The sequence below is a fragment of the Natrix helvetica genome (genome assembly GCF_964273705.1).
Source record: "Natrix helvetica genome assembly, chromosome: 5".
Taxonomy (NCBI): Eukaryota; Metazoa; Chordata; class Lepidosauria; order Squamata; family Natricidae; genus Natrix; species Natrix helvetica.
Genome location: NC_138551.1, coordinates 30,709,651 through 30,737,316, shown reverse-complemented (window position 1 = coordinate 30,737,316; position 27,666 = coordinate 30,709,651). Strand labels below are relative to the sequence as shown.

The window sequence follows — 27,666 nt, the reverse complement described above, 5'->3', positions numbered from 1 at the left end:
TCCTGCCAGATGTATCTCTCTAGCAGATGAGACCCGCAACATTCCTTGCCTCCCTGCTCTAGTGAGTCAGGTAGATGTGACTGGCAAGAGACGGATCTCAGATACCACTTTTACTAATTTTACTATTTTGGAAAAAAAAAGTATCCAGCACAGATGTTAAGTTTAAAAGAATATAGTGCATTACTATTGTTTAAGAAATTGAAACACTGATGTTGTCTTAAGTATATGAAAATGGGCATTCCAGGGATAATGAGTTAAATGAGATGGTGCCCATTCAGTCAAGTCACTGCAATTGGTGTCATAGACAGCCCTTTTCTCCTTGGAAAGTTTGTACACCAGCTGGAATTTTGAAGTGCCAGACTTTTCAAATGTGTGGAGAAAATTCAGAGATAGAAGAAAACGTCTGTCTTCCAACATTAATTCTATACACGTAAATGGTGGCATGCAGGGAATTTTACATCTTTCTGAACTCTAGTAAAGTCTCACCAATTTCAAAAGCCTGAATAATCCTAAACTCAGACATAACAAAAAATAATAAATATCTAGTCAGCAGTCTTGATAAAAAATTTATTTGCCTAGAAATCAAACTAGAAATACACAATCGTTTTGCATTACTATCGATAGCAGAAAAACAATTCAAATGATTCCTTATTTTTCAATAAACACAAACCAAATGCAGGCATAAAGTAAGTTTATATGCCTGATATTTTACTGAAGTCTGCGTTCAGTTTAACACATTTTGAATCCCTTTTCAGAAGCTTCTAACTTGGGGCAAAACATGGGGCAGAACTGACAGGAATGCCATTGCTGGCATATGCACTTCTTTCCATAGTCAATACAAAACATAATACATAATAACATTAAACTCCAGTGTGCAAAACTTCAGAAGTTATAAGTTAACTTGCAATAGATGTAGATATAATTCAAGCAAAAAAAAAAAATACAACAGGTGTTTACATAAAAAAAAATCAAAAACATCATTTGACAATATAATATACTGTATACATTCAACTGTAATGATGCTTTGCTCTTAATATAGAAACTGAACATTTAGACTTTTTACTACACTAAAGCTTGTTACTGATCTGGACCACTTGCCCAATATGAGTATGCATATTGATGATTCCTCATTTGCGGTTTGCAAAAATACCTTGCAATTATTTAAAATATTATTTTTCAGTATTATGTTTTCTGAACATATAACATCAACTTATTCTTAAAGCTGAATTTGTTCCAATATTTTAAATTACATATCCATCAGAGTCCTGATTTCATTCATTTTTGTTTCACCGGTAGAAGGTTTTTTGGTTCCAAAGGCTCCAGCTGCAAGTTCTCTCTTCTTGTTCTGGATTTTAAGCATATTTTCTTCCACAGAATTCTTTATGATGAACTAAAACAATTTTTTTAAAAAGTGTAAAGCAAAGCAAACAAACAAACAAATAATTATCACTATAAAGCCATTTATAAAGCACTTGAAAAAGAATTATAAGATATAGATATATTATCCTACAAAGTTGCAAGTAAACAAATTCTAGAACTTACTGAAAAAATATAATAATTTGTTTTCAAAACAGCAAACACGTTATTTTTTGGAGGTGCAGATTGTTAAAATACTGATCAGCTCACCTTGGTGATGATAACATCCTGTTTCTGCCCAAGTCTATGACATCTGTCAAAACACTGGTCCTCTGCAGCAGGATTCCAAGCCTAAGTTGAATACAAAGAGATATTTATTCATATCTAAATTTCCACAGTACTTATTTGGCCCTGACAAGGAAAATTTACCACATCTTATTTTAGAGTAACGTTAGGAATTTCACAGTATTTTATATTTAAAATTACAACTTTAACAATAAACCCTAACACAAACTAACAAGATATAGAAAAGGTACAGAAAAGAAAAAAGGAGGGGGAATATAATAAAGAAATTACTATATATAAATGACTTCTCCATGCATCACAATAAGTAAACAATTTCAAAAAATGAGGCTTTAATGAGCCTCTTCTGTAAATTCAATATAGGAAAATTATCCACAGATCACTCTCTTGGTTTGTTCTTTCTATATCCCTTTCAATTATTAAGGCATCAGCCAATTTCTTTTGTATGTTCAGTATTGCATTTTCCCTGTCATTCCTCTGCTTGTGATTTAAATCTGATTTAAATCAGCTAAGTTTCAATTTTGTCAGGCAGAACTTCTTCCTCTTCCATAAGATATTTTAAACATTATATATAGAGGCAGACACTCTTAAAATTAACTTTTTCATCCAATATGTCCAATGATAAAAAAATTGTTCATTCTGAATTTAATTGTAAACTGTTCTTCTCCTTTAATTGTAACCTTTCTTTCATCTGGTTCCCTCTATTGTTCAACCCCCAAAGTTTCTTGTAATTAATTCCAAAATGTTTGTTTCAATCTCTGATCTGGACCTTTAATCCATTTGTAATTTTCTAAAATTGAAGTTCTAATCGCCATTTTGCTGTTTATCCCGCACACACGTTTTAAATTCTTAACCTTATATTTAAAGCTTCTTTAAGTATTGAGGGAAACTCCCCAGGTGTTTTCAGACTTGTCAATCCAAAGGTTCTTAATAGCTAAAAAGCAGTTAATAAGCAATTTCCAAAAGTGATTAGAAAAGGAAGCATGTGAAACCAATGTCCTTTTAAAAGTGCCAACCATGGTTTCACCTCATCTCCCTGTCCTGGTCAAAACCACCATGACTCCTGTCCTGCTGTCTCCTCATAAGGAGCAGTTATCTGGAGCATTTATGGACCAGCTCTTTGCCAGAAAGGAATTCTGGAAAGACTGTCTATTTGCAGGTTTCATTCTGCTATGATTGTTGGTTCCACTTCTAGACTTTTAGCCATTTCTTCCCCAGAAACTTTAAAAGAGTTTTATATACATTTGTTTTACAGATAAAACACAATGCCAATTTTTATGTATATTACATCTTCTTACATTTGAATTCCACGTAATTAACATTATTGGGTGGGGGGTGCAGCGGCAAACATTCCATTTCAAAAGTTGTGCTAATCAGAGAATTAACATGATAAGCACACATATATTATATAGATAATAATTCAGGTTTTTATCCTAACACAGCCAAATTGATTAAATGTTCTCCCCCCCTCCCCAATATTAGAAGAGGCATGCAAAGAATTTGCTCTTTAAGTGTCTAAATAGGTTGTATAGAATATTAAATGTCAGACTCATTGAGCAGGGAGTTTATACTTACAGGATCCATTAAAAATACCCGGGAAGCTGCTGTCAGATTCAAACCAACTCCACCCGCTTTCAATGATAACAACATTATAGTTGGAGATCCAGTTTCATTGTTTTGGAACTGCTGAATTGCTTCTACTCTTTGTTTCTGGTTCATAGACCCATCAAAACGGACGAAGACAAATCCAGATTCCCTGAGAAACAACAGCAGCATGTTATACAATAGTCGGTTTGTTTATATTCTGATCCTTGGAATGAAGTTTTCATTTTAAAGTTTTTTCTAAATCACATTTTATTATTATTAAAATACACATGCAGCCCCAACTGCCAGTGATTCTGGGCAAGGTTTTTTAATTTTTTATAAAATTAAATTATTCTCGGATAATTGTAGTAAAGAACACATCTTACTTACTTTAGTGGAGTTTCTATTACAGACAGAAATTTTGTGAACTGTGAAACAACTAAACTCTTAATAGCTGGATTTTGTTTTCTTAGCTCAATCAAAGCATGCATCAATGCATTGACCTGAAAGACAAAATAACTCTTTTAAAATAATTTCTTTTTTCTGGGTTTTTCATTATCCATGAAGTCCATGCACATCTTCTGTCTTATTTGCCAGTCTAATGTAACTTCATTTTCTACATCTGAATATCACTGTAACTTAAGCAAATAACAGAAAATTAGATTTCCCAAATTAATATTGAAATGATATGAAGTCTGGAGAAAAAGCTAGTTTCTTTTATGGAAAGTTATAATTCAGAGATTTAAATTGTTAAATCTGAGAAACAATTGATTCATGTTAGTGCTATATAGAATGGTTTTTGAAAAGTAATAATCATGTCACAGAATCAGGCAACTTTGCATATTGATTTTTATGCACATATCTTATCACAAAGTTGGAAGGTGCCATTTAAACTAATGCAAAAATCCAACTCCTCCCCTTAATTTCCCCTTAGAGAAATATATGCAGACTAGCCAGTGCAAATCTTTTTAAAGTTTTCATAGCATTTTCCTAAGGGAGGGGTGTCAAACCTGCATCATTACATTGTCATCATGTGACATATCGCATCTTTTTCCTTCACTAAAATGGGGGGGTGGGCATGGCCAGTGCATGACGTATCCAGCCTGCGGGCCATGACTTTGACATCCCTGTTCTAAGGAATATTGCTATTTCTAATATCATGGTTGAGGTTAGGAAGACTGAACACTCCAAAACTCCCAGTCTTTCTGCAGCCATCATAACAACCAGCATACCAATATGGCATAGACTACCTACCAGTACTTACCATTATCTTCCCAGTATTTTTCCTCCCTCCTTGAATTGTTGCCACACCAAATATCCTAACACACCTCTCACTCTCACTCCTTTTATATCTTCCTAATATCTTTTCTCCTTTTTCCACTCCTATCTAAGCTATCATTTGCAAATGTATATAGTGTTTTCTCATTCTTATACTCACCTCCTGAGTTACTCTGTGTGAAACAGCCACATTTTAATCAAATCATATTAAACATGTTTTCTTTTGAGTATGACCTATTCCAAACAATCCATTGCACATCATGATTAATCATTAATTGACAGATCATTGATTGCTTCTTTGAATTTTAAGTAAATTTCAGTCAAGAGAATCCAGATATTGAAATTCTACAGTCAGACTGGCTGCAACTAAAAACAAGTTCACAACTGTAATGCCAGTATAGTAAAGTAACAAGGCAAAGGCAGGAAATTGGCAAGACTGGCTGAATGAAAGCCAACAACCTTTGGCCACACTGAATAGCAAACTTGCTTATGCAGCAGAGTTCTACTGCATCCATTTCGAACTGTTCATGATCACTGAGGACCATTATGGTCATTTAAGTTAGGATTTTTTTGAAAGCATATCCACAAGATTGACAATTTAAATTTGCTCCAACACTGAAAGGTTCTTCCCCCATTGTAAATGGTCCCCATCCGCTTCTTTAATCATTGCTCAGAAGAAAATATCTTGAAGTACACATTTAACTGACAGAATTCAAAACATCGTAAAGTTTCTAAATAATTTATTCAAATATTGCACTATTTGAAATGCAATAGTTTGATGTACTTCAGTACACTTTTTGTGTGCAGATATACACACACACATATAAATAAAATGTAAAATTTACCTTTGAACTTGATGGCCATTGCTGTTTAGTATTTTTTTCATCATGAGTTTCCTCCAAATGGCATTCTATTAAATGTTCTGATGAAACTTGCTTTCTACAAAGAGGACATTTTGCATAACCCTGAAAAACAAAACTCTTTATTGTAAAAGTGCACACAATTGGAAGCAATGATTACGTTTAAAAATTGATTGTATGCCCACACTAGGTATAGTTAGGTATAGTTAAGGGGGTGACAAGACAGAATATGTCTATTTTTCCTTCCCTTGCTCATTAAGGGATAATTTTCACAGGGAGGAACTTCTACAACTAGATTACTCTCCATGATACAGAACCCTGATCTTATTACATATTCAGGAAAACTTCCTGTCGGCAACAGAATTGTGAAGCACAGCCTCTATCTTTATCTCCTTGTATGTTTTATGAAGTGCAATTAATATCTATATATAGCCACTTTCAAATAATGTCCCTCAAAAAAGTTTAAAATAAAACTATGTATTAATATTAAACTACAAAGAGTAGACCCAATAATTATTTGTGTTGCCTCGGGAGACAATTATTCCAAGAGATTATATGAACTTTTAACCTAAACGATAGAGATATAACAATCTTTCAAGATATAGTTCTGGTGCTTTAGAACATGTTCATGCAGAAGCTTAGTAGTTGATCTAATTTTTTTAAAAAAAAAATCATGTAATTGATGAGCTGTACAGACAGAAGTATTTTTTGGAGTATAAGAAGCACCTGAGTATAAGAAGCACCAAGATTTTGAAGAGGCAAATTAAAAAAAAAAGTTTTTGCACTCTGCAGATATCCCCAAAACGGCCCGTTTTTCACAAAAATGGATGGGGCCATTTTTTGTCAAAAAACAGGCATGCATAGCCTTTAGGAGGCTTGTGGAGTGCTCTGGGCTCGGGGGGCAAAAACCAGAAAAAAGCAGCCCCTTTTTCGCTCATTTTTGCCCTCCACAGTCCTCAGCAGCACTCTGGAAGTCTCCTGAAGGCTATGCACAGCCATTTTGGTGAAGGGGACGGGATTTTGGGAGGCCAAAAATGCTGTATTCAGTGTATAAGACGCACCCAGATTTTCACCCTCTTTTTTGAGGGAAAAGGGTGCATCTTATATTCTGAAAAATACAGTATATAAATACGGTAAATATTTAAAATATTTTTAATTAGAGCTGTAGATAAATCATCTAAATAACATCTAAAATCAGCTGATACTTCATTAATTTAACTTGTATAACTTTAAATATTATGTATAAAAATGACAAAAAATGATTCTAGTCACATTAAGTTCTATATGAAAGTAGTGTAGGACAGCAGCCTTTTTGGATCCACAGACTGGCAGTGGAGCAGGAATAGTTTCACGTGGGCAACTAATCCTGTGAATGAACAAATAAAGCTTTGTGTGCTTGCCCGCTGCTTGAGCGGCTCAGTTCTCAACAGTCCACGGACTAGCACCAGTCTGCAGACTGGAGGTTGGGAACCCCAGCCATATGACACTCACTGGAGAATATTTCACTTTAATGTGAGCAGAAGATAATAAAAGAATGAAGTCTACTCATCTTGGACTAATGCATATCACTCTGAAATAATTTGTGCAGGTGATTGATGATGATAACTTGCCTTTTCTCTTTGGATGACTTCACAAATGCAGGTCTTACAGAACACATGGGCACAGTGGGTTATTATGGGGTCAAACAGTGAATCCAAGCAAATAGCACATTCTTCGTCTGAACCAGAGCTTAGAACTAACTTCATCTTCTGTATTAATATGTCACGGAATTCTTCAGAAGTACCTACACATTAAAAATAAATACAACAGATAGAGCTTGTAAGCTATGTATATATTAGGACTGTGCAATGCTTCAGAATCAATTCCAAAAAAGGTCTTTTGGAATTCAGTATTTGTCAGCAGTCTTATCCAATTCTCAAATCACAATGCTTCTTCTTCTGAACTGAAACAATGGACAGCCCTAATACATACAATTATAAAATACCATTCTATTATATAACATCTAATTTAAAAAATCAGTTTATATGTCTACTGAATTATTAAAATGTACTCACTTTCTAGAGAACTGGATTGAGAGACACTGGAACAGAGAGATGGGTGACAGCACAATTGTCTCAATCTGAGCAAAGCACCAAGAACATCAGCATAGTGGGCCAAAACACTTCCCTCAGTAAAATACCTTAAGAATAATTAAGAATAAAACAAATCTGTTATAATAGAAATTATGCAAATTCTATTTACTGGATCAAAATTATTTTGATCCAGTAAATCAAGCATTCTCGTTTTTTTCTCGCCAGCTCTCATGTTTTAAAACAAGCATGTTCCCGTTATGTTTCCATTAAGAAATGTTTGGCTTTATCTCTGAGTCCAATCTATGTCACTCTATATAAATCGTGCTTCATTTTTTAGAATCCATTTTGTTTTATGTTTCATAATGGACACCACAGATAGCACATAATAGATGCATAACATACCAATTTTTTGGGGACACTGAATGTAGCCCTGCCTACCCACGGCCCCCACCCTTTGGTCTCTGCCTTCCAGCAATTTGCCTCCTTGCAGCAAACAGCCTGTTTTCAGGCTGCAGGGATTGCCACTGCCTATTGCCAGCTCCGCACGCACCATTTTTGGCCTCTGTGCACCCCATTTTCCACCCCTTCTGATCCCCACCACCCAGAACAGGCAGAAAATGAGGCCTGCGGAAGCTGAAAACAAGACTTGCAGAGGCGGAAATAGGCTATGGCAATTCCCGCAGCCTGAAACAGCTAATCATCAAGAGGCCCGTGCTGAAATTTTTGGAGCATCTTATACTCCCCAAAATACAGCAATACCTAATAGATCTTACAATTTTGCTTTGACATCTACCAACAAAATACATGGGCATAAGCTTTTGGAATTCTTAATAAAATCCTCTTCTTTATATGAATCAGAATTTAATATGGGTAATAGAATATATAATGGAATATATATATTCCATTTAACACCGGGTACTATTTACCTGTTTAAAGCAGCTTTAGTCTCATTTTTCACAGAGTGGTAGACAGCACTCTCTTCGTCTGTAAGTGTAATATGCTGAATAAATACTTTACGCTCTGGGAGCTTCAAAACTGGCTTCCCATTAACTTTGCTTGTTTTAGTTCTTCGAAGCGTAATGCTCTTAATTAGAGATTGTAAACGCCTATGAAAATATGGAAATATTCAAACAATATATTATCATCTATCATATCATACAGAAAATATGGAAATATTCACAAAACAACCTATATCAGACATAAATATGAAAATATTCACAATCTATATCATGTTATACACACAACTGCAAAGCTCTTGAGCACAAGGTAAAGTTGTGCACATTTTCTAAATGTTATCTAAACCTGAAGATTTTAATACTTAAAAGTATTTTAAAAGCATATTTTAAATGATAAAAGTACTAATTTAAAAATGTATTGTGCTAATCTTTATAGAATATCTAGAATATATTAGATGCAGTTTATACTTAAGCCCTCTTTCATCTCCCATAGTGACAGGCCGCTGGATTGTTCTGTTCCACCACAATCTGTCTGTAAAAGGCTTCAACTTTAAGAAGGAAAGGAGAGACCACAAGTCCTTTAAAGAATTCTGAATAGGTGTGCCTAAAACAGAAAAAAAATGCTGTGCATCATGCTTACTCAGTTTAGGTAAAATAAGTCTCAAGGATTGTTTGGCAAAAAAAGTATCTCATACACCACTCCTCATTTAGTGACCAAGAAATGCAAGCGTAGCTTCTTACTTAAGACTGCCTCACACCATTGTCTGAGCCTTTCTCCTATAGCGAAGGATGCTTCCAAACAATTGCAACAATAGATGGCATAGTGGGCTTGGTGAGCGGGTGGAAGAATGAGGCTACCTGAACTGAGGCAGCTTTGCTTGTAATGTGGGGCTAGGTGGGCAGTGAGTCTTGCTGAAGCACAGCAGCCTTGCTTGCTGTGGTGGGCTGGGTAGGTGATGAGGCTTTTCAGGCACAGCAGCTTTGAGTGAATTAGTGAGGCATTTGGGTGGCTGAAATCAGAGATGTGGGAGATAGGTCGGTGAGAAGAATTGCAGCGCCCATGCAATAAGTGCAGGTGCGCTTCCAAGTGCCTGAAATTTTATCACATGATTGTGGGGGGTGCTGTAACAAGCCTTAATTTTGACACTTGAACCCTTTGTTCATTCCCATTGTAATTTCAAACAATTGCTGAACAAATGTTCAAAAATTGAGGACCATCTGTACAAGACCGAATTGAACTTCTGCATCTTTTCATTCCCAAGATTTGTATATATGTGAGGTACTTTAAATTCTCAAAGAGGACGAAAATGAACAATGGTTAGGAGGATGCAGTATTCTGTTTAGATAACAGTCCCCAACCTGGTATATACTGCAATATTGAATCTACAGCATAAATACCTGTCAAGATCCATCTTCTTTGTGCATTCAGATCTAGAACAGCTTTTGTCTGTTGAGCATTTGGATTTCGTATTGTATGACCTTCATCCAACACAACTCTCAGCCATTTTAATTTATGTAAAGGACTGTTATCTCTGCCCTGGAAAAATACATATTAGCCATTTTAGTATTTGAAATAAATAAATGTTGAAGAAGCATTTGGGGGTAAGCTTTTTGTTGTTATTGCTGTTATTAAAACATACACAAGAAATATTTGTTTATGACAACTTCATCAAAAGAGCATTTATGATTTTACAAAATGGAAGATGGAAAAATGTATTAGCTTATTTTGGTATCTGAACTAAATAAAATGTTGAACAAGCATTTGGGATGAGTCGTCTTATTTAAACAGAAACTTTGACAATTTCATCAGGATATTTATGATTTTACATAAAGTAAATTACAAGTAGAATAGGAGTCATGTATGAATTAGATAGCCATATAAATATATTTAATAAATACAATACAAAATAAAATAAAACCTGGAATATTGAAAGTTCTTTTCACTGCTATAGAAACCATTCTCACAGCAGAGTATTAGCAGCTGGATTCATGTTTAGATTCCAGTTATGTGCCATCCTTATTATTGTCCATATCAGTAGACAGTAGCTAATTTTTGTCTGGGCCCAAAGATTAAACAAGATGAGGCCCGATTAAAACTTGAATGGGCAAACTCCCAGAATACATAAAAAAGGCAATGGCAAATCAATCCCTTACTGTTCCCAGGAAAACAACATGAAGTCAGCTGGAATCAAGTTTTCTATGAAGAAATTGTCAGTTCTACCAAGTTATCTTAAGCTAAAGGTGGGATCAACACAGGCAATATTAGATGAAATCTAGCAGCCAAGCATACAACAGCCCTATTGGAAAACTATAACCGCCTTAATGCCAAACAATAACACATGAAGGATATGAAAAATAAAGTAGCACTACAGTGATTTTAAAGTAAACTAAATTCAGCATGAGCAAAAGTCTAATTTGTATGAATGTTACATAAGAAAAATCTCTTAGAATTTTTCAGTATACTCACCCCGTAGTCAGTAGCTAAAACATTGTATGTTGTTAAGACAATATCCTGCTTGGAAAGTACTCTCAGATCTTTGTTCCGTTCTGAGCCATAGTAAACGTAAATGTTCAATTGAATATTTGGATCAACATGTTGTTCAAATTGGTCCTAAAACGTAAATTTACCAAAAAGTACAATTAATTGAATATGCCATAAATTTTATAGCCTGCAAATTCTGCTCTAATCCTTGCTATATTAAGTTTCCCGGTAGAAAGAAATAGGCTATACAGGGATAATTATTCACCTAAAACAGATATATTTGCTGTCAGTTGTTTCTTCAGTTATGATTCCAAAGGAATGCAATTATATTAGTTTTAATATGTGACATTTGTGATTATCCCCTCAGGCCTTGTACTGATGAAAATTAAACATGATGTGCCCTTCTTTCAGGTATAGGGATTAAGAGCCTTAATTGCTTTGGTGAAAATAGAAACTGCATCATCTTATCCTGCCTTTTTTATATATAAGTCAAAGTTGTTAGAATGCTGAGTCTTTATTATAGGTCTAAAGCTCAGCAGTTCGACACCTGAATGAGCTCCCATCATTTCAAAATCATGTAAATACAGGTAGATAAATAGGGTAAATAAGTGTGCTGCAAGGTAACAGCATTCTGTTTCACTGCAGACTCGACAATGCTGGCTCTTTGGCTTAAGAAATGGAGATGAGCATTGCCCTTTAAAGTAAGTCACAACTGGCAGGATAAAACCTGCAGAGACTCCTAGTTTCTCCATATCAATTCTATGCACTGAGTTGTAATATGAGAAAATGACCTGCTCAGAGTCACCCAGAGGGTTTTAATGCCTATAGGAAGTCTACAACTCACAATTTCCTGGTTTCTAGGCCAGCACCTTAACCACACCAAATTAGATAGCACATGAGAAAAAAAGTGCAATATGTCCTCTGGCATGGCACCATGTGGTTAGCCTTGTCTGGACTTGGAAACTAACATAGTTAGGCTAATTATTTCTTGAATAAGACACCACCAGAGAATTCTAGAATCATAGAATTAGTATTTAGGAAGCTAAATACTTCCCAGACAAAGATGGGAAACCATTTCTGTACCACTTAAGATGCTGATGTCTATGGAGATACTCAGTCATCCAGGTCATGGTTGTCCCAAAGGTGCTTTTTCAAGAGGCAACTGGACTCCTTGGTTTTTCTTTGAAGATGTTTCGCTTCTCATCCAAGAAGCTTCTTGGAGAAGCAAAACGTCTTTAAAGAAAAAGCAGAAAGTCCAGTTACCTCTTGAAAAAGCACCTTTGGTTAAGATGTTACTGTAGTTACTGGGAATCATGCTTGTCTGAACAGCTTCTTTACTTTTTTAATAAAGTTAACTTTTTAAATTAAGTTCAATACATGAATTTAATAAAATGATAAAATTGCAACCCAGGTATGCCAACACTAATGTCTCATCCTGCACCATTTTGAACCTCTTCATCAAGATAGTCTACATGAATATGAGCATTCATCTTTCAATAATTTGTCCATTGGTTGAGGTTGTTAACAGAAGTGCTTAAAAAGACTGTATATCAATTTATAAGGGAATAAATTGTTACCCAACAGTTAGATGCACATACATGAGCGTGTATGCTCTGGTCATTATTTTACTGGATCTCTAACTTTTACACCAGCAAAAGGACCTTTTACGAAGCTAAACACCTGTTCCGACTGGCTTGTCTGGCATAATTTATAACGTCTACCTCCTGGCATACACATTCTTACTGGTTTTTAGAGGGATAGTTTTTTAAATTTAACCTGATATGACATTGGAATTTTAAATTTTGTACATTTCGATTTATTTATTTAGCTGTACAGTTTGGCATATTTTATCCTCCTCTCATATACGTATTTATGTAGTTATTACTATGTTTTAATTTGTTGTATTTTGATACGGACTGTACACCGCCCCGAGTCCCTTTCGGGAGAGGAGGCGGTATATAAACGCTAATAAATAAATAAATAAATAAATAAATAAATAAATAAAAGTTCTCTTTTCATTGATTTCTGCTACCCACTACAACCCTCCATTTTTTCCAAAAATTTGTTAGAACTGTTATAATTTATGGTACAATACAAGAGGCTGTAATGCATACATTATCTCCATGATGTCAAACCTAAGGCACACGTGGCATAGAGCCACTTGTTAGGGCAGGTCAGGCCTTGTCCTGCCAGCTCCAGTGTGCGCACCGGCCTTCTTTTTTGGGCGTTTTTGCCCTCCGGAGACTTCCGGTTTGCACGTTGGGCTGTTTTTCGCCCTCCGGAACCTTGAGGGAAGCCTCGTGAAGGCTCTGGAGGGCAAAAAACAGCCTTACGGGCAACCCGGAAGTGACTTCCGGTTTGCACATTGGGCCGTTTTTCGACCTCCGGAGCCCTCAAGGGAAGCCTCCCGGCAGGTGGGGAACACTATTTTCACCCTCCCCAGGCTCCTAGAAAGCCTCTGGAGCCTGGGTAGGGTGAAAATAACGCACCAAAAGCAGGTGGAGGGTTCGCACATGCATGCCAGCGGGGGGGGGGGGGTGTCGCGCCATAGCATTATGGGTGTGGGCGTTCCCACGCACAATACCCCTGCACTCCCCCCGCTTTTGGCACGCGATCCAAAAAAGATTAACCATCACTACATTATCTTATCAAATCAATATTCGGGTTGAAAAAGAATTTAAAGGAAAAAAACAGTGATTAACTCAATGTAGAAAAATCCTCATTCATTTAAGAGTTGCAATCTAGGAAATACAAAATATGTAAATTAAAAACCTACAATCCAGTTACTTAGGACGGAGACAGGACAAATTATCAGCGTTCCTCTAACATTATCAACTTCATTTTTCTTTGGTTGTACAGGAACATCATCTTGGAGAGAAGAAAAATACACAATTACCACTTGAATAGAATATGCTATGCTACTTACAGTATATATAGTCCATTTAGTATTAATTAGTTGAAGAATAACTACATGCTAGTAAGAAGATATTCCTACTCCAAGCGTATAATCTACAATCCTTTTGATACCTGTTTTGTTACCTACCCATTGGGATTCTTAAGAAATATAAAATGTAGCTATTCATTCTGCACTATACACTAACTACTAAGTTAGTTTTCATCTCGATTTATACATTGCACTAAGCCATGATTTTCTTTATCATCGTTGATGAAAGTTAAAATAGTTATACACACAATAGATCTATCCATGATTCAGGCTAACAATCAATTAGTCATTGTTATGAGGAGCCCAGCTGTCTGCCTGGATCCTTCTCCAAGCAATGAACCTTCAAATCACTATATACCAGATGGAAGACAGCAATGGACATCTTGTAAATTTTGCTAAAAGCAATCAGATACAGGAATACAAATGAAAACTGGAAGAAGGAATTAAACTCTGGTTAACTCGTTTGACTGAGAATTATAGCTGAAGTAAAAAAACGTGTTCCACCTCATGATTTGCAACTATGGATAAAGTAGTTAATTGATTAAATAATTAATAAATTAATTTCTACAAATTCAGTTGATTTGTATCTATCTCTTTGTAATAAGTAGTATCAGGATGGCTATAAACACTATTCAATCCTGTTTTAAGTCACATTTCTATCTTCCTACCTAACTACCTAATTTAGACTAGAAGACTTCAAGATCCCTTCCAATTCTGTTATTCTGCAATCCCACAATAGTCAGTAAAGTCTTTTAAAGTATCTTAGTATTACCAGATGTTTTTTTCCTAAGGAATCAAGAGAGAAGAAACAGAATGGTTAAGTATAATTACCTAGTTTTCTTTTCCTTGCTCTTGATTTTGGTTTTTTTCCTTTAGCTGGAAAACAAAACATGTTATCATAATAAATAAAATTGGAAAGATACAAAGAAAATAACAGAATCAAAAATAACTGTAACTCACTTTTTATTTGTTCTCCAACTTCCTGCTCCGGCTCTGTGTCACTGCTTATTGTGCACTTTGATTTCTTGCTCATAACTCTAAAGCACCGAAAGTGAGCGGGAGAAGGGGACAAAAATAATATTCTATATGTTCATATCCAATTGTTTTAAGTTAGTGATTTTACTTGTTCAACCTATAAAGAAGATTAGTGATCTAAAGGAGACCATCTGAAGAAGATGAGCAGTTTAAAAATTGGATGGATAGATAAAATAAAACAGGATTGACTACAACCATCTTGCCAGTCACTCTTTGGGCTTGGAATTGTGTGCAACTCATTCCCCAAAACTGGACATTCTCTTCTCCCACCCTCCATTTTACAACAAAAAGTAGTCTCTGTAGTATGTGGCAACCAGATACTGCTGAATTCTAAACTTCAGTAGTTCCAATAGTATAAAACAATGAAAAGGATAGTGTGAATGGTAATTCACCAATAGGCAGAAGGCCAAAAATTGCCCAGACTAACTCATTTTAGGTATAAGCCATGGTCAAAACTAATCACAATATTAGGAATCATTAGGTATGTCTATACTATACACTTTGCATGATTAACTTAACTCATGGCTTACTCCAATAATTCAATTTCCTGAATTAACATATCATTCTAAACCATACCACTAACCATATAGGTCAGATTTGAAGATATACACTTGTTGGTTCAGAGTCATGAAACACGGCCAGCTATTTTTGTGTGTATATTTGAGAAAGACATAATCCACGAGTAATTTTTATTGAGAAAAGAAAACTTAAGGGCCAAGAAATTCTTCAAAACTTCAAATATAAGCAGTGTGAGGACATCTGGCACAATTGCAGCATTTGCCCTCTGGAATAGCATTCCTCAAGATATAGAAGGGTTGTATAGCTTCCACCCTTTAAATATTATGCAAGTCTCTCAATACTTTGCTCTGTTCCCAGATTAGAGTATGTATGCTGCCTGACAATTTTTTTTTCTGGATTTTATCAATGTGGTTTTATTCAGACAGTATCCTCTTTTTTAAATTTTGCATTCTTTTAAACATTGTAAGTTTGCCCAGGTTGTTGGAGTCAGCCTAAAAATCCTATGTATTAAATACATAAATGAGCACGTATTTAAATTCATAAATGAGAAGAAAATATAAAAGAAGAATTTCTATTGAATTCTAATTTAAAAAATAAATATTTGTCTTGGATACCATATTTTTAAAATAAAATAAAATTTTCATTTGTTAATAAACATCTAAACACCATCCTAAATAAGTATCCTGATACTTATTTATTATGCTGATTACTTACAAAGGGCAAATTTACAAGTAGTCCTTGACATACAACCACAATTGAGTCCAAAATTTACATTGCTAAGTGAAATTTGTTAAGTGAATATTGTCCCATTTTACACCGGTTCTTAACAGTTAAGTGAATCACTGCAGTTTTTAAGATAATAACACAGGTATTAAATGAACCTGGTTTCCCCAATGTCTTTGCTTCTCAAAATGTGATCCCAGGACACTGAAACAGTCATATAAGCAAGTTGTCAAGAGTACGAATTTTGATCACATGACCATGAGGATGCTATAATGGTCATAAGTGTGAAAAATGGTCATTACCATTGTAACTTTGAACAAATTAAGTCAAATACTACCTGCATTATTACTTCTTTAACTCTATACAAGCTAGACTGGATATTTTTTATTATGAATATGTTTCATTTTGTAAAATAAAGATATTTACTATAATAAAAAAACCATAGGATTATATAAGAAATATAGCATATATCATTCAAAATTATTTTAAAGCAATACGTGGGGTTTGCATGGACCACAATGCCATTCATTAAAGGAACTATTTTTTCTGGCTTCTGGGCAAGCCTAAAAGGAAAATAGCATGCTACTGCTTTTTGTTCAGTCACCCAGACTTTAACAAGTTGGTTCCTCAGAAAAATTCAGGTTCCTTCAGTGAACTATTTTCCAACATTGGCAATTTCTATATGTGTGGACTTCAGATTCCAGAAATTCACAACCATAGGGCCATTGATAAGAATTCTGGGAGCTGAAGTCCACAATCCTGACAGCTATCAAGGTTAGGAAATGCTACTTTAATGAACAACAGAGAGGGGTGTTTATGCAATATCCACATTTTGAATGTTTCAAAGCATGCACATTCCAAAGCATGAAAATTTCTACCTTTTTGGATAGGATCTGGAAGATTGTGAGGGAAAAGAGTCACTTTCCTCTTTTGAATTAGAAGCATTCAGCTGCAAGCCACAATTGGATGCTTATAAGAAAATTTTAAAAAAAGTTTTTGTTTTAGAAGTAAAGTTACTGGAAAACAAAAAATGTATTTAATGTAAAAAAAAAAGAATTTCTCTAATTCGTTTTAAGGAATTTAATCCACTGTAGGATATGCTTCAATCTCACTGACTATTGAGCTTTAATTTACATGTTAATGTCACATAAATCTGAGGCAGATCGGAAATAAATGTTCTCAAATTAGTATATCTTACAAATATATAGTATTACAAATTACCTTGTAAGTTGTTTTGTGCGGTAGGAATATATTTCTAAAGGGTAAAACAGAAACAAAAATTAATTGTCATAAAACCAGTTATAATATCTTAAATTCTACATATAATTACTAATTATTTTTTAAAAACACATGAAATGTGCACAAAGCATAAAAGCTTCATAGAGTATAACTTCTCTTAACCTGGGCAGAAGAGATTTGTATCTATGAAATGCCTCACATTAAAAATCTGCCAAATATTTTGCTAACAAAAATAACATTTCTGCACTGATTTATTTCACCATTTACCTGGTATATTCTATGGTTTAAAATGTCAGCCACTAAACATTAAGGAGAGACTACAAAAAAAAAGTCCAAACAGCTCACAGGTCAAATAAATTATATTCATATTGCCAAATCTTGTTACTAAAAATGAAAAATACCTCACATTTGATGTCAGAATATTGTTATTTCTCTTGCTTTGAATACCTGGATTACAATATTAACAGAATGATGGACAATAAATATCTCACCTCTTTCATTTGATCTATTTTCTTTTCAAGAGGAAGAGGCTTCCCATTATGGAAGTTGGTAAGAATTACTGCAATCATAGTAAGTGTTTTGCCCTAAAATACATTAAACAATTGGTTAGCATTTTTTTCATAGAAGTAGGGTTGGAATCAGCTTTTCAGATCTCCGAGTCGAACCCCTGTACAGTTAAGAATACAAATTAAAGTATTCTTGACAGATAACTAGCTACACACTCATGCAAAATAGTTACCAGTCCCATATCATCTGCCAATATTCCTCCGAGCACATTTTCTGGTCTATTTCTTTCAGCAAAATGTATAATTGTATTGTAGAAGAAGTTATTTCGTTCTTCCCAAAATGGAGGAAGATCATTATTGTTCTCTCGCAAAATCATCCAAGCTAAAGCTTGCTTCTGGTGTGGCAATAAAGGAGTCATAACAGCCTAGAAAACAAAGATTCCATTTTACTTTACTTTTACTTTACTTTTATTTAGACTTTTATACCGCCCCCTCTCCCCAAAGGGACTCGGGGCGGTGTAGTCAGATAAAAACACATCAATAGATAGAAAATACAAACATAAATACAAACATAAAAGAGGAGGCAATAAGAAACTGTACAAAAAGCAAAGCAGTTAAAAACAATATTTAAATAACCCTAAAAATACCCAATTAAAATTTCTGCCAGGAGGTAGAATAAGCTATGAATGGGCCAGGCCGGCTAAACGGAACAGGTGAGTCTTCAGTTTTTGTCGGAAGGAGCGGAAGTCGGTGGTGGTTCTGATATCGGGGGGGGGGGGGGGGAGGTCATTCCAGAGGGTTGGGCCCATCACAGAGAAGGCTCTACTCCTAGGCGCCGCCCGTTGGCATTGCTTAGTGGACGGCACCCGGAGGAGTCCTTCCCTGTGAGAGTGAATCGGTCGCAGGGAAGTGTGTGGTAGGATGCGATCCCGCAAGTACCTAGGTCCTGAGCCATGGAGCGCTTTAAAGATGGTAATTAGCACCTTGAAACGCACCCAAAAGACCACAGGCAGCCAGTGCAGCTCGCGCAGGAGCGGTGTTACGTGGGAGTACCTAGTACTCCCCATAATAGCCAGCGCGGCTGCGTTCTGGACTAGCTGCAGTCTTCGAGCGCGTCCCAAGGGAAGCCCCATGTAGTAGTCCAGCCGAGACGTCACCAGTGCATGAGTGACCGTGCGTAGGGCATCCCGGTCCAGTAGGGGGCGCAATTGGCGCACCAGGCGAACCTGGTGGAATGCCCCCCTTGCCACGGCTGCCACATGGTCATCCATTGACAGCCGGGCATCTAGGAGGACACCCAAATTGCGCGCCCGTTCCACAGGGGGCAATTGCTCGCCCCCTATGGTCAGTGATGGAATCAACTGACTGAACCGGGGTGCCGGTAGCCACAGCCACTCAGTCTTGGAGGGGTTGAGCTTGAGTCTGTTGTCCCCCATCCAGACCCCGACGGCTTCCAAACACCGGGTAATCACCTCGACAGCCTCGTTGGGGTGGTCTGGGGTGGAAATGTACAGCTGCGTATCATCAGCGTACAGATGATACTCCACCCCAAAACCACGGATGATCTCCCCCAGCGGCTTCACATATGCGTTGAACAGAAGGGGCGAGAGGACCGACCCCTGAGGCACCCCACAAGTGAGTGGCCTTAGGGTCGACCTCTGCCCCCCTGCCAACACACATTGCGTCCGGTCGGAGAGGTAGGAGCCGAACCACCGCAGAACGGTGCCTCCAACTCCCATCCCCCCCAGCCGGCGCAATAGGATACCATGGTCGATGGTATCAAAAGCCGCCGAGAGATCTAATAGGACCAGGATAGAGGAACAACCCCTATCTCTGGCCCTCCAGAGATCATCAACCAACGCGACCAAGGCCGTCTCCGTGCTATGTCCGGGCCGGAAGCCGGACTGGGGTGGGTCTAGATATTCGGATTCCTCAAGGTGTCGTGGAAACTGCTGTGCCACCACATTCTCTACAACCTTCGCTAAAAAGAGAAGGTTGGAGACTGGACGATAATTAGCTAGCTCCAACGGGTCAAGGGAAGGCTTCTTGAGTAAGGGCCTCACCACCGCCTCTTTCAAGGCGGCAGGTAAGGACCCCTCGCTCAAAGAGGCGTTCACCAAGCCCAGTAGCCAGCCTCGTGTCACTTCCCAGGATGCCAGTACCAACCAGGAGGGACACGGGTCCATTAAACATGTGGTCGGTTGCAGCCGTCCACGCAACCTATCCAAATCCTCGGGGGCAACAGAATCAAACTCCTCCCAGAATGGTGTCACAAGACACACTGTTGGCGGCTCCTCTGGTCCACTGAAGGGGGCCCATCCGCTCCGGATCTGAGCGATTTTGTCCTGCAGATATTCCCCAAACTCCTCTGCTCTGCCCTGTAAAGGGGCTTCCCGCGTCCTCTGTGATAAGAGAGAGCGGGTCACCCGAAACAGGGCGGCAGGGCGGTTATCGGCGGACGCAATAAGAGTGGCACAATGTGGCAATAAGAGTGCCATTTATTTATTGAAGGCAGACATATGAAGGAGAATTTGATGTTCAACCAAAATGTTGGAGATGCGGGTGTCTAGATGCTACCTTTTTTCATGTATGGTGGACTTGTAACAAGGTTAAAGCTTTTTGGATAAAAATATGGTGGGTTATGCAGAATGTATTTAAGAAAAGAATACAATTCACTCCGCAAATGTTTTTATTGGGTATAGCTAAGGATTTTACCAAAGGGGAAACAAAATTGGCCTTGTATATGGTTACAGCAGCTAGGTTGTTGATTGCGCAACATTGGAAAAAAGATTTTTTACCGACAATTGATCAATGGATTCAGAAGGTGGCGGGGTTCGCTGAAATGGCAAAAATTTCAGCTTTCTTAAAAGCTCAGAAACAGGAGGATTACACACAGGAATGGGTAAAATGGATTGATTATATACAGAATAAATACCAGACTAGGAGTTATTATGTAGCCTTTAGGTAAGAATGTTTAGACCGATAGATGATCAGAGTAAATAGTATATGGGATGTTTGGAATTGTTAGAGTGGTATACAGCGGAAGTCAGGGGGGTGGGTTTGTGTGGGAGATGGGGGAGGGTTAGGGTGGAGGGTGGGGTAATATATATGTATGAATAAATTAGAAGATGGGATTAATGAAACATTGTTATGCTAGGAGAAATTTATATTAAGAGTTATAGATGTTAAATTAGCTTAGAAAATGGGATCAATGAGTTATTATTAATCTAAGAGAAATATATATGTTTGTTGGGAGGAGAGGGGTTACGAGTAATCTATTTTAAGATGGGGGGAGAGGAGGGGGCAAAGTATTTGGTATAATATTTGAAAGTGAATTTTTGTGGGGGGGTTGGGGGGGTATAGCATTTGTATGAGATTTATATTGTATGGCGGGGGGGGTGAAAAGGGGGGAAAATTGTTTGTACAAAACTCTTTTAATAAAAAAAAAAAAGAGTGGCACAATGTGGCAATAAGAGTGGCACAATGTCTGTGTTTGGCCACTCTTAATGCCACAAGGTGCCACAAGGTATAATGCCACAAGGTATATTTCTTCAGAGAAAAATCTACAACTTGCAGCTGTTCATTTTTTCACTGCCATTTTCCACCTTTTTATGACTTATTTATTTACAACTAATTAATTATTTCATTCATCGGCAACAAGATAATGGGCCAGCAACTTCTCTCAGCCCTAAGAAGCAAGCAATGGCAAATCATCTCCCAAAAATCTTAACTCATCTAGGCGGCTGCTAGCAGCCAAAACTGACCAGAAGGCACTCCTTCCACAAAATGATATATTCAATACAGCATTAACCACTTTGACGTATTCAAATTACATACCTTTGCTGCTTCCATTTCACAGGTCTTGTCTTCTTCTTTCAGGTCTTCAAAAAGTTTGTCAAATTCGGTTTTAAGCTACAATGTAAGATAATATACGAATAGCCTTATAATATCTAGTTTATCTTATTACTTCACACAATAAAATGCATTCATCAAACACATCCTTCAACATTTTTATATTTTAAAGAAGGATTTAAACTGCAAATTAACACTGCTTTTTCACTTTACATGATAAAGTGAGACTGAGGTAAGGAAAACAATACATCAAAATTGTGAATTAAAGTTAAAATGGGCAGTTTTATTATTTATTTATTTATTTATTTGATTTCTAGACCGCCCCCTCTCCCCGGAGGGACTCGGGGCGGAGTACAGGTACCAAATTAAAACCATACAAACAATAATAAATATAATTAAATATAATTAAAATTGGATTAAACTTTAGACCCCTGTACGAATTTATAAAAATTAAAAACTTAGCCTTAAGACCAACCCGTGAAATTTAAAAATAGACTGGGGTGGGAGAGCTGGAATTAGGCCAGGCCGGCTAGATTAAACAGGTGGGTTTTAAGCTTTTGGCGGAAGGAGCAGAGGTCCGTGGTTTTTCTAATATCAGGAGGAAGGTCATTCCAGAGGGTCGGGCCCATCACAGAGAAGGCCCTTCCCCTGGGCATCGCCCGCTGGCACAGCCTAGTGGACGGCACCCGGAGGAGTCCCTCTCTGTGTGAGCGGATCGGCCGAAGGGATGTGTGGGGCAGGATACGATCCCGCAAATAACTAGGTCCTGTGCCATGGAGCGCTTTGAAGATAATAGTCAGCACCTTGAAGCGCACCCGAAAAACTACAGGTAGCCAGTGCAGCCCGCGCAGGAGAGGTGTTACATGGGAGTATCTAACCACTCCCGAAACTGCCCGCGCGGCCGCATTCTGAACCAACTGCAGTCTTCGGGTGCATCTCAAGGGGAGCCCCATGTAGAGAGCGTATCATACTAGAAACCATGTAATTTCAAATCTACTGGGGAAATTTTCCCAGGGCAAAGGCAAGATGGATGGACACAAACATTATTGGGAGCCACAATGTTCCTTATCACAACAAAGTAAACCCTATTATCCTTGACCTAACTCTATTCACCTGCTGACTGACTTTGTTTTCTTCAGATAGAGGGAGAGCAATGTAGTGTGACCATTACATGCCTTTCATTGGTCGAAGTAATAAAGGGAACTGATATTGCAGCCAGCAGACTTGGCATTCCCTGTCCTACTTCTTCTAAGCACACAACACCATAAAGCCACCCACACAGTAACTCAGAGCCAAGAGTTGCTTGGCTCCAACACTGTAATGGTGCAGTGGTTAGAATGCAGTATTGCAGATTGACTCTACCCACTGCCCCGAGTTCGATCCTGAGTGGCTCACATTTGACTCAGTCTTCCATTCTTCCAAGGTTGATAAAATGAGAATTCAAGTTCTAAGCGACAATATGCTGGCTCTGTAAACCGCTTAGACTGCTGTAAAGCACTATAAAGCAGCATGTAACTCTAAATGCTATTGCTATTCTTATAACAAGCATGAGTAGTGATACCTGTTCAGTTGTCATTTGGATAGCACCATGGCTTGGAGCATTGTAACGTGTTCTACCTCTGCCAGATGTCATGCCAGTCTCAAAACCAAACCCTGAAACTAAATGCCATTGATAATATGAGAACTAGTAAATGTTTGGATGTTATATTCAGCTTTTTAAAAATTTGAATGAGAAAGTACTTCATATCTTGATTAATGATAACATAAGTTTTAACTTACATTTTCCTGGAGGTGCTAACTTTAATCCATGCATTTTTAGTCTTTCTAGAAGCACTTGCCTATTCTCTTCTTTTCCCCAAAAGTTCAATTGCACTGGCATAGTGAAAGCATTATCTGCTCCACGAGGAACAACCCTAAGAGGGGAAAAAAGCAATATTATATTACACGTTTTTCTTTCCCTTTGTAGAAAGAGCTCCGGAAAAAATACATTAGGACTGTGCTAATCATTCAAAGGAGGTGCTTTAGGTATGCGGGAGCGCTTGCAAAACTTATTAAATTGTTAAAGCAGAATATTAATACTTCTTTCAAAAGGATTTACACAGCTCTAGAAAACATATTTATCCTCCCTTATGGTCCTCTTCTATTATTTCAAGCATAATGGAACAGGTTGAGAAATAGTGACACAATGTTATCAGCAAGCTTAATTACTGGCTAGCTATCGGAATCCAGATTATGCCATTCTAGTTTGATATTTAAGGCTGTTCTCCAAAAATAAATATTATACAATTCCAGTAAATATTTCCTAGATAATGTAAAAAAAAATACCCAGTAATAATGAGAGAGGAATTAGCAAATAAAGGGGAAAACTAATATTACAAAATCCCTCCGCCATTATTGATCTCCTGCTTACAGCACAATCCTTGCAGCAGTTCCAAGATGATTCCACACTTATTTGCACTCAGATTTGGGTGATCCTGAGGGCAGATAAACCCTCAAGAGGCCTCAAGGGCCCTTAGACAAAGTGCTAACAAGATGGATGCAGACTAGATGACTGCAAATAAATATAATCCTTCCATCCACCACCACCACCAATCCAGTTAGAACTCATGAAGCTTCTTAGAGAAGTGAAATGTGTCATCTTCCTCAAGGAAAAAACATGGTGTAATTGCCTTTTGAAAAAGCACCCTTGATACAACCATGACCTGAATGATTGAGAATCTCCACTGACAACAGATAGCATAAACTGGAATTTGCTCTTCATTTAGAAACTGAACTAAATATAAATATCCAAAACTACAGTAGTAATTCGTTTAAAGGTATAATAAGACTTCCACTGCTGAAACAATAACTACTTTTCTGTTTTGCCATGTTTAACTACTCAATTGATGATCAAGAACATTATTTTATTTTGGGAGAAAATAGTATTCAAAATGAATTCTTACCCTTCCACTACTGCCAATTTGTTGTCCATGATATAAGCCAAGCAAGCTGCCAGTTCTTTTTTTATATGGCCTACTTGATCACCATTCACATTGTTTACTTTTACAGCATTCTTATCATATGGATTATTAGGTTCTCGCTGGAGAGCCACCATTTCATTATTATTGACCTGTAAGATTAACATTTGTAATTAAACCAGTCACAAAGGCTGCTAAACTATTCTTAAACATGTTAAACCAAAACAGTTTTATCTCTTAATAATAGATTCTATCCAAAAGGTCCTACTATTGGCTATTCTTTGCATCCAATCTAATTTGTGGGATCACAAACAAGACTTTGGGAGCTTATCTTACTTCTTGGGATTAGTGGTACTGGGGAAGCAATGCTTAATTACTTAGGCTTTATAAACTACTATTAACATTTGAATTGATAGCTGGTTTTCTTGATATTATTTGCATGCTAAAATGGGAATAATCTAAATATTTTTTAAACAATTACTGATAAGCACAAACATTTTGGTTCTATCTACCAATTTATATAGTATACGATACCATAAATTACAAGCCATATTCACTGGTTTCATATAACACAATAAATCCAAATTAAACACTCTACATCAGGGGTGTCAAACTTGTGGCTCATGGGCAGGATGAGTCACACCATGCCCACCCCATTTAGAGAAGGGGGGAGTTGTGATACATCATGTGATATCTCATCGCAAATTTAACACTCCTGTTCTATGCCATGTAGTGGCAATGCAGAAGACAATTATTAACGTAAAGAGTTAGTGGTATATTTCTCCTTCACATTAAGAAAAGTATGTAAGTTTAGAGCACATTTGGAGCTAGCCTGCTTGTTTTTTACTTTTGCTTGCTAAACAAAAAGGGAGATGGGAAGGAAATGAAACCTTCACATAGCTTCAAAGTTTTTCCTGCCATGAAACTCTCAGACTTTTGATTCTCATGCCAGAGTCATATGCTAGTCAGGTCAAGTCTTTCAGTCTCTTGACCATAGCAGGGCTACTAAATCATGATGCCAAGTTTTGATAAAAACTGTGGGGTTGTTGCTATTTGTTGGTAGCTTCTGCAGGGAATACAGTGAGCATTCAGTACTGAGGAAACTAGCTGCCCGCAACGTATCTCTGCGGCTGTTATTAAGAAGCTCCTGGCAGCCTTGGTGTCATCTTTGCTTTGCATGTATGCTACTCATGATATGCTTTTAGCCAATAATCAAGCTTAAAATCCCTTCATTTATTGGACTGCTCATTGTCTCTGAATCCAAAAGAATCAATTGTCTGGGCACATGATTACTGTCCTGACACTTGCAAAACAAACCATACCTTTGTCTGGTCCATGAACTGATCCAGTGTTTCAAGGTACTAATTTTTAAAAAGACAGGGTCCATATCAACTGTTTTCATCATTCTGAACTTACCACACCAGTATAATACTGTAAACCAACCACATTTCCTCGCAAAGTTCCAAATAACACAGCTGAATCTATATCTTCATCAATCCCTGAAGTAACAATTCCCATAATATCTTCTAAGCTGGGATAAAATTCACGGGTAAAAACATTGTAATGTCTGTCTCCATACAAAGCAGGATCCAATTCCCATGAGAAGTCTCTAAAAAAGTGGAGAGAACAGAGGAGTTAAAGCATTTTTTATGTAGGAAGTTATTTTAGGTCAAGATTTAAATTTGAGAACTTTTTAAAACCAAACACAATTACTTGGCTAATTTATTTCAAGCAGTCCATTACCAAGCAATCCCCCAGTTAATCACTCTCATTATTAGATAATTAAATTAGTAATTAGGTTTATTTTTCTCCAAGTATCTCATCAGGTACCTTACCTTGTTTTACAGGAAATTAAAGTTAGGCCACATCACTACTTGGATGGGAGACCACCAGGGATTTCCAGGCAAAAAGAGGGGTGCGTATGCATGTGCATGTGTGGAGTAGCTTAGTCTATGATGCTCAGTTTCACCTGTTCCGATTAGCGGGCCTGGCATAATTACAACTGCTACCTCCTAGTAGACGTACTATTAACTGGTTATTTTAGGGGTATTGTTTTTAACTTAATTTGTGTGTTTCTTAGGGGTTTTAAAATTATATTTATATATACTGGCTAACTGTACAGTTCTTTTTAACTCTATTTTTAACCTCCTCCATATTTAACTGTACATATTTAATTTTTCTATTTATTGTATTTTGATGTATTCTTTGCATGGACTGTACACCGCCCCGAGTCCCTTTTGGGAGAGGGGGCGGTCTAGAAGCACAGTAAGTAAGTAAGTAAGTAAGTAAGTAAGTAAGTAAGTAAATAAATAAATAAATAAATAGATGATAGATAGATAAATAATAGTTTCATAGTTGAACCATTTCTAATTTTCATGACTGACCCAGTTTTATGATCTTGTTTGCAGTGGTCATTAAACGGGTAATGTGGTAATTCAGTAAATGACATAATCGTTAACAAACCCAATCATTCACTATGGAGTCAGTTTTGCCAAAAACTAGAAATAAATGGTTTATGGAAAAACTATTATTTAAAACTCAGTCATGTGACTGCAATATGCTGCAAACCTGCTCACAAATGGATGATCTATTTACTAGACGATAGTTTAACCATGATTTACTGAATCAACTGCAAACGGAAAACAAAGCGAAAGAGCCAGAGAGTGCAAGGACAACAGCACCGTTACTTGCCGAGAGGCCCTTCAACCCTTCCCCCACCCCGGGTTCGGTTCACCTTAGCGGAGCCTTATTCTCCACGGAAGAGCCAACTCGGATAAAGGGTTTCGCTTCGTTACATGCTTGCTATCTCTTGGTATTTCAGGCTCATATTCACCTCAGAAACCTCCAAGCCATCACGTCAGCAGGCTGCTCCAGACGCCCCCGGCTCCTAACGTTTCCCCTCAAGCCGCCGCGCCTTCTGCACAGCTGCAACAACCGCGCGACTCCTTCGCTTTGCCAGAGCGCATGCGCGCACCCTCATTGGTCGCACAGCAACGACGC

The 27,666-nt window shown here is 37.3% G+C and overlaps 1 protein-coding gene across 1 annotated transcript; it reads right to left on the bottom strand.

The window, feature by feature from the left end:
* Positions 1 to 553: 553 nt before the first annotated feature.
* On the bottom strand, positions 554 to 27,666 carry HLTF (helicase like transcription factor). The gene is made up of 24 exons (XM_081953679.1): positions 27,500 to 27,666; positions 26,083 to 26,275; positions 24,652 to 24,818; positions 23,489 to 23,622; positions 23,271 to 23,368; positions 21,695 to 21,769; positions 18,091 to 18,282; positions 17,843 to 17,935; positions 17,334 to 17,367; positions 16,991 to 17,081; positions 14,796 to 14,872; positions 14,667 to 14,711; positions 13,668 to 13,759; positions 10,877 to 11,020; positions 9,808 to 9,946; positions 8,878 to 9,013; positions 8,380 to 8,559; positions 7,436 to 7,560; positions 6,992 to 7,164; positions 5,367 to 5,486; positions 3,634 to 3,746; positions 3,235 to 3,415; positions 1,627 to 1,707; positions 554 to 1,390 (listed from the first exon to the last, which is right to left on the bottom strand). The coding sequence occupies exons 1-24, from the start codon at positions 27,517 to 27,519 to the stop codon at positions 1,247 to 1,249; spliced, it is 2,847 nt and encodes a 948-aa protein (XP_081809805.1). The 5' UTR covers positions 27,520 to 27,666; the 3' UTR covers positions 554 to 1,246.

Coding starts and splice junctions, on each gene's coding strand:
- HLTF (XM_081953679.1), bottom strand. CDS start 27,519: ATGGCTTGGAGGTTTCTGAG. Junction 5,487..6,991: donor AAGTCATCCAAAGAGAAAAG/GCAAGTTATCAT, acceptor TTTGTTTTTCAG/GGTTATGCAAAATGTCCTCT. Junction 3,747..5,366: donor AATGGCCATCAAGTTCAAAG/GTAAATTTTACA, acceptor TTTGTCTTTCAG/GTCAATGCATTGATGCATGC.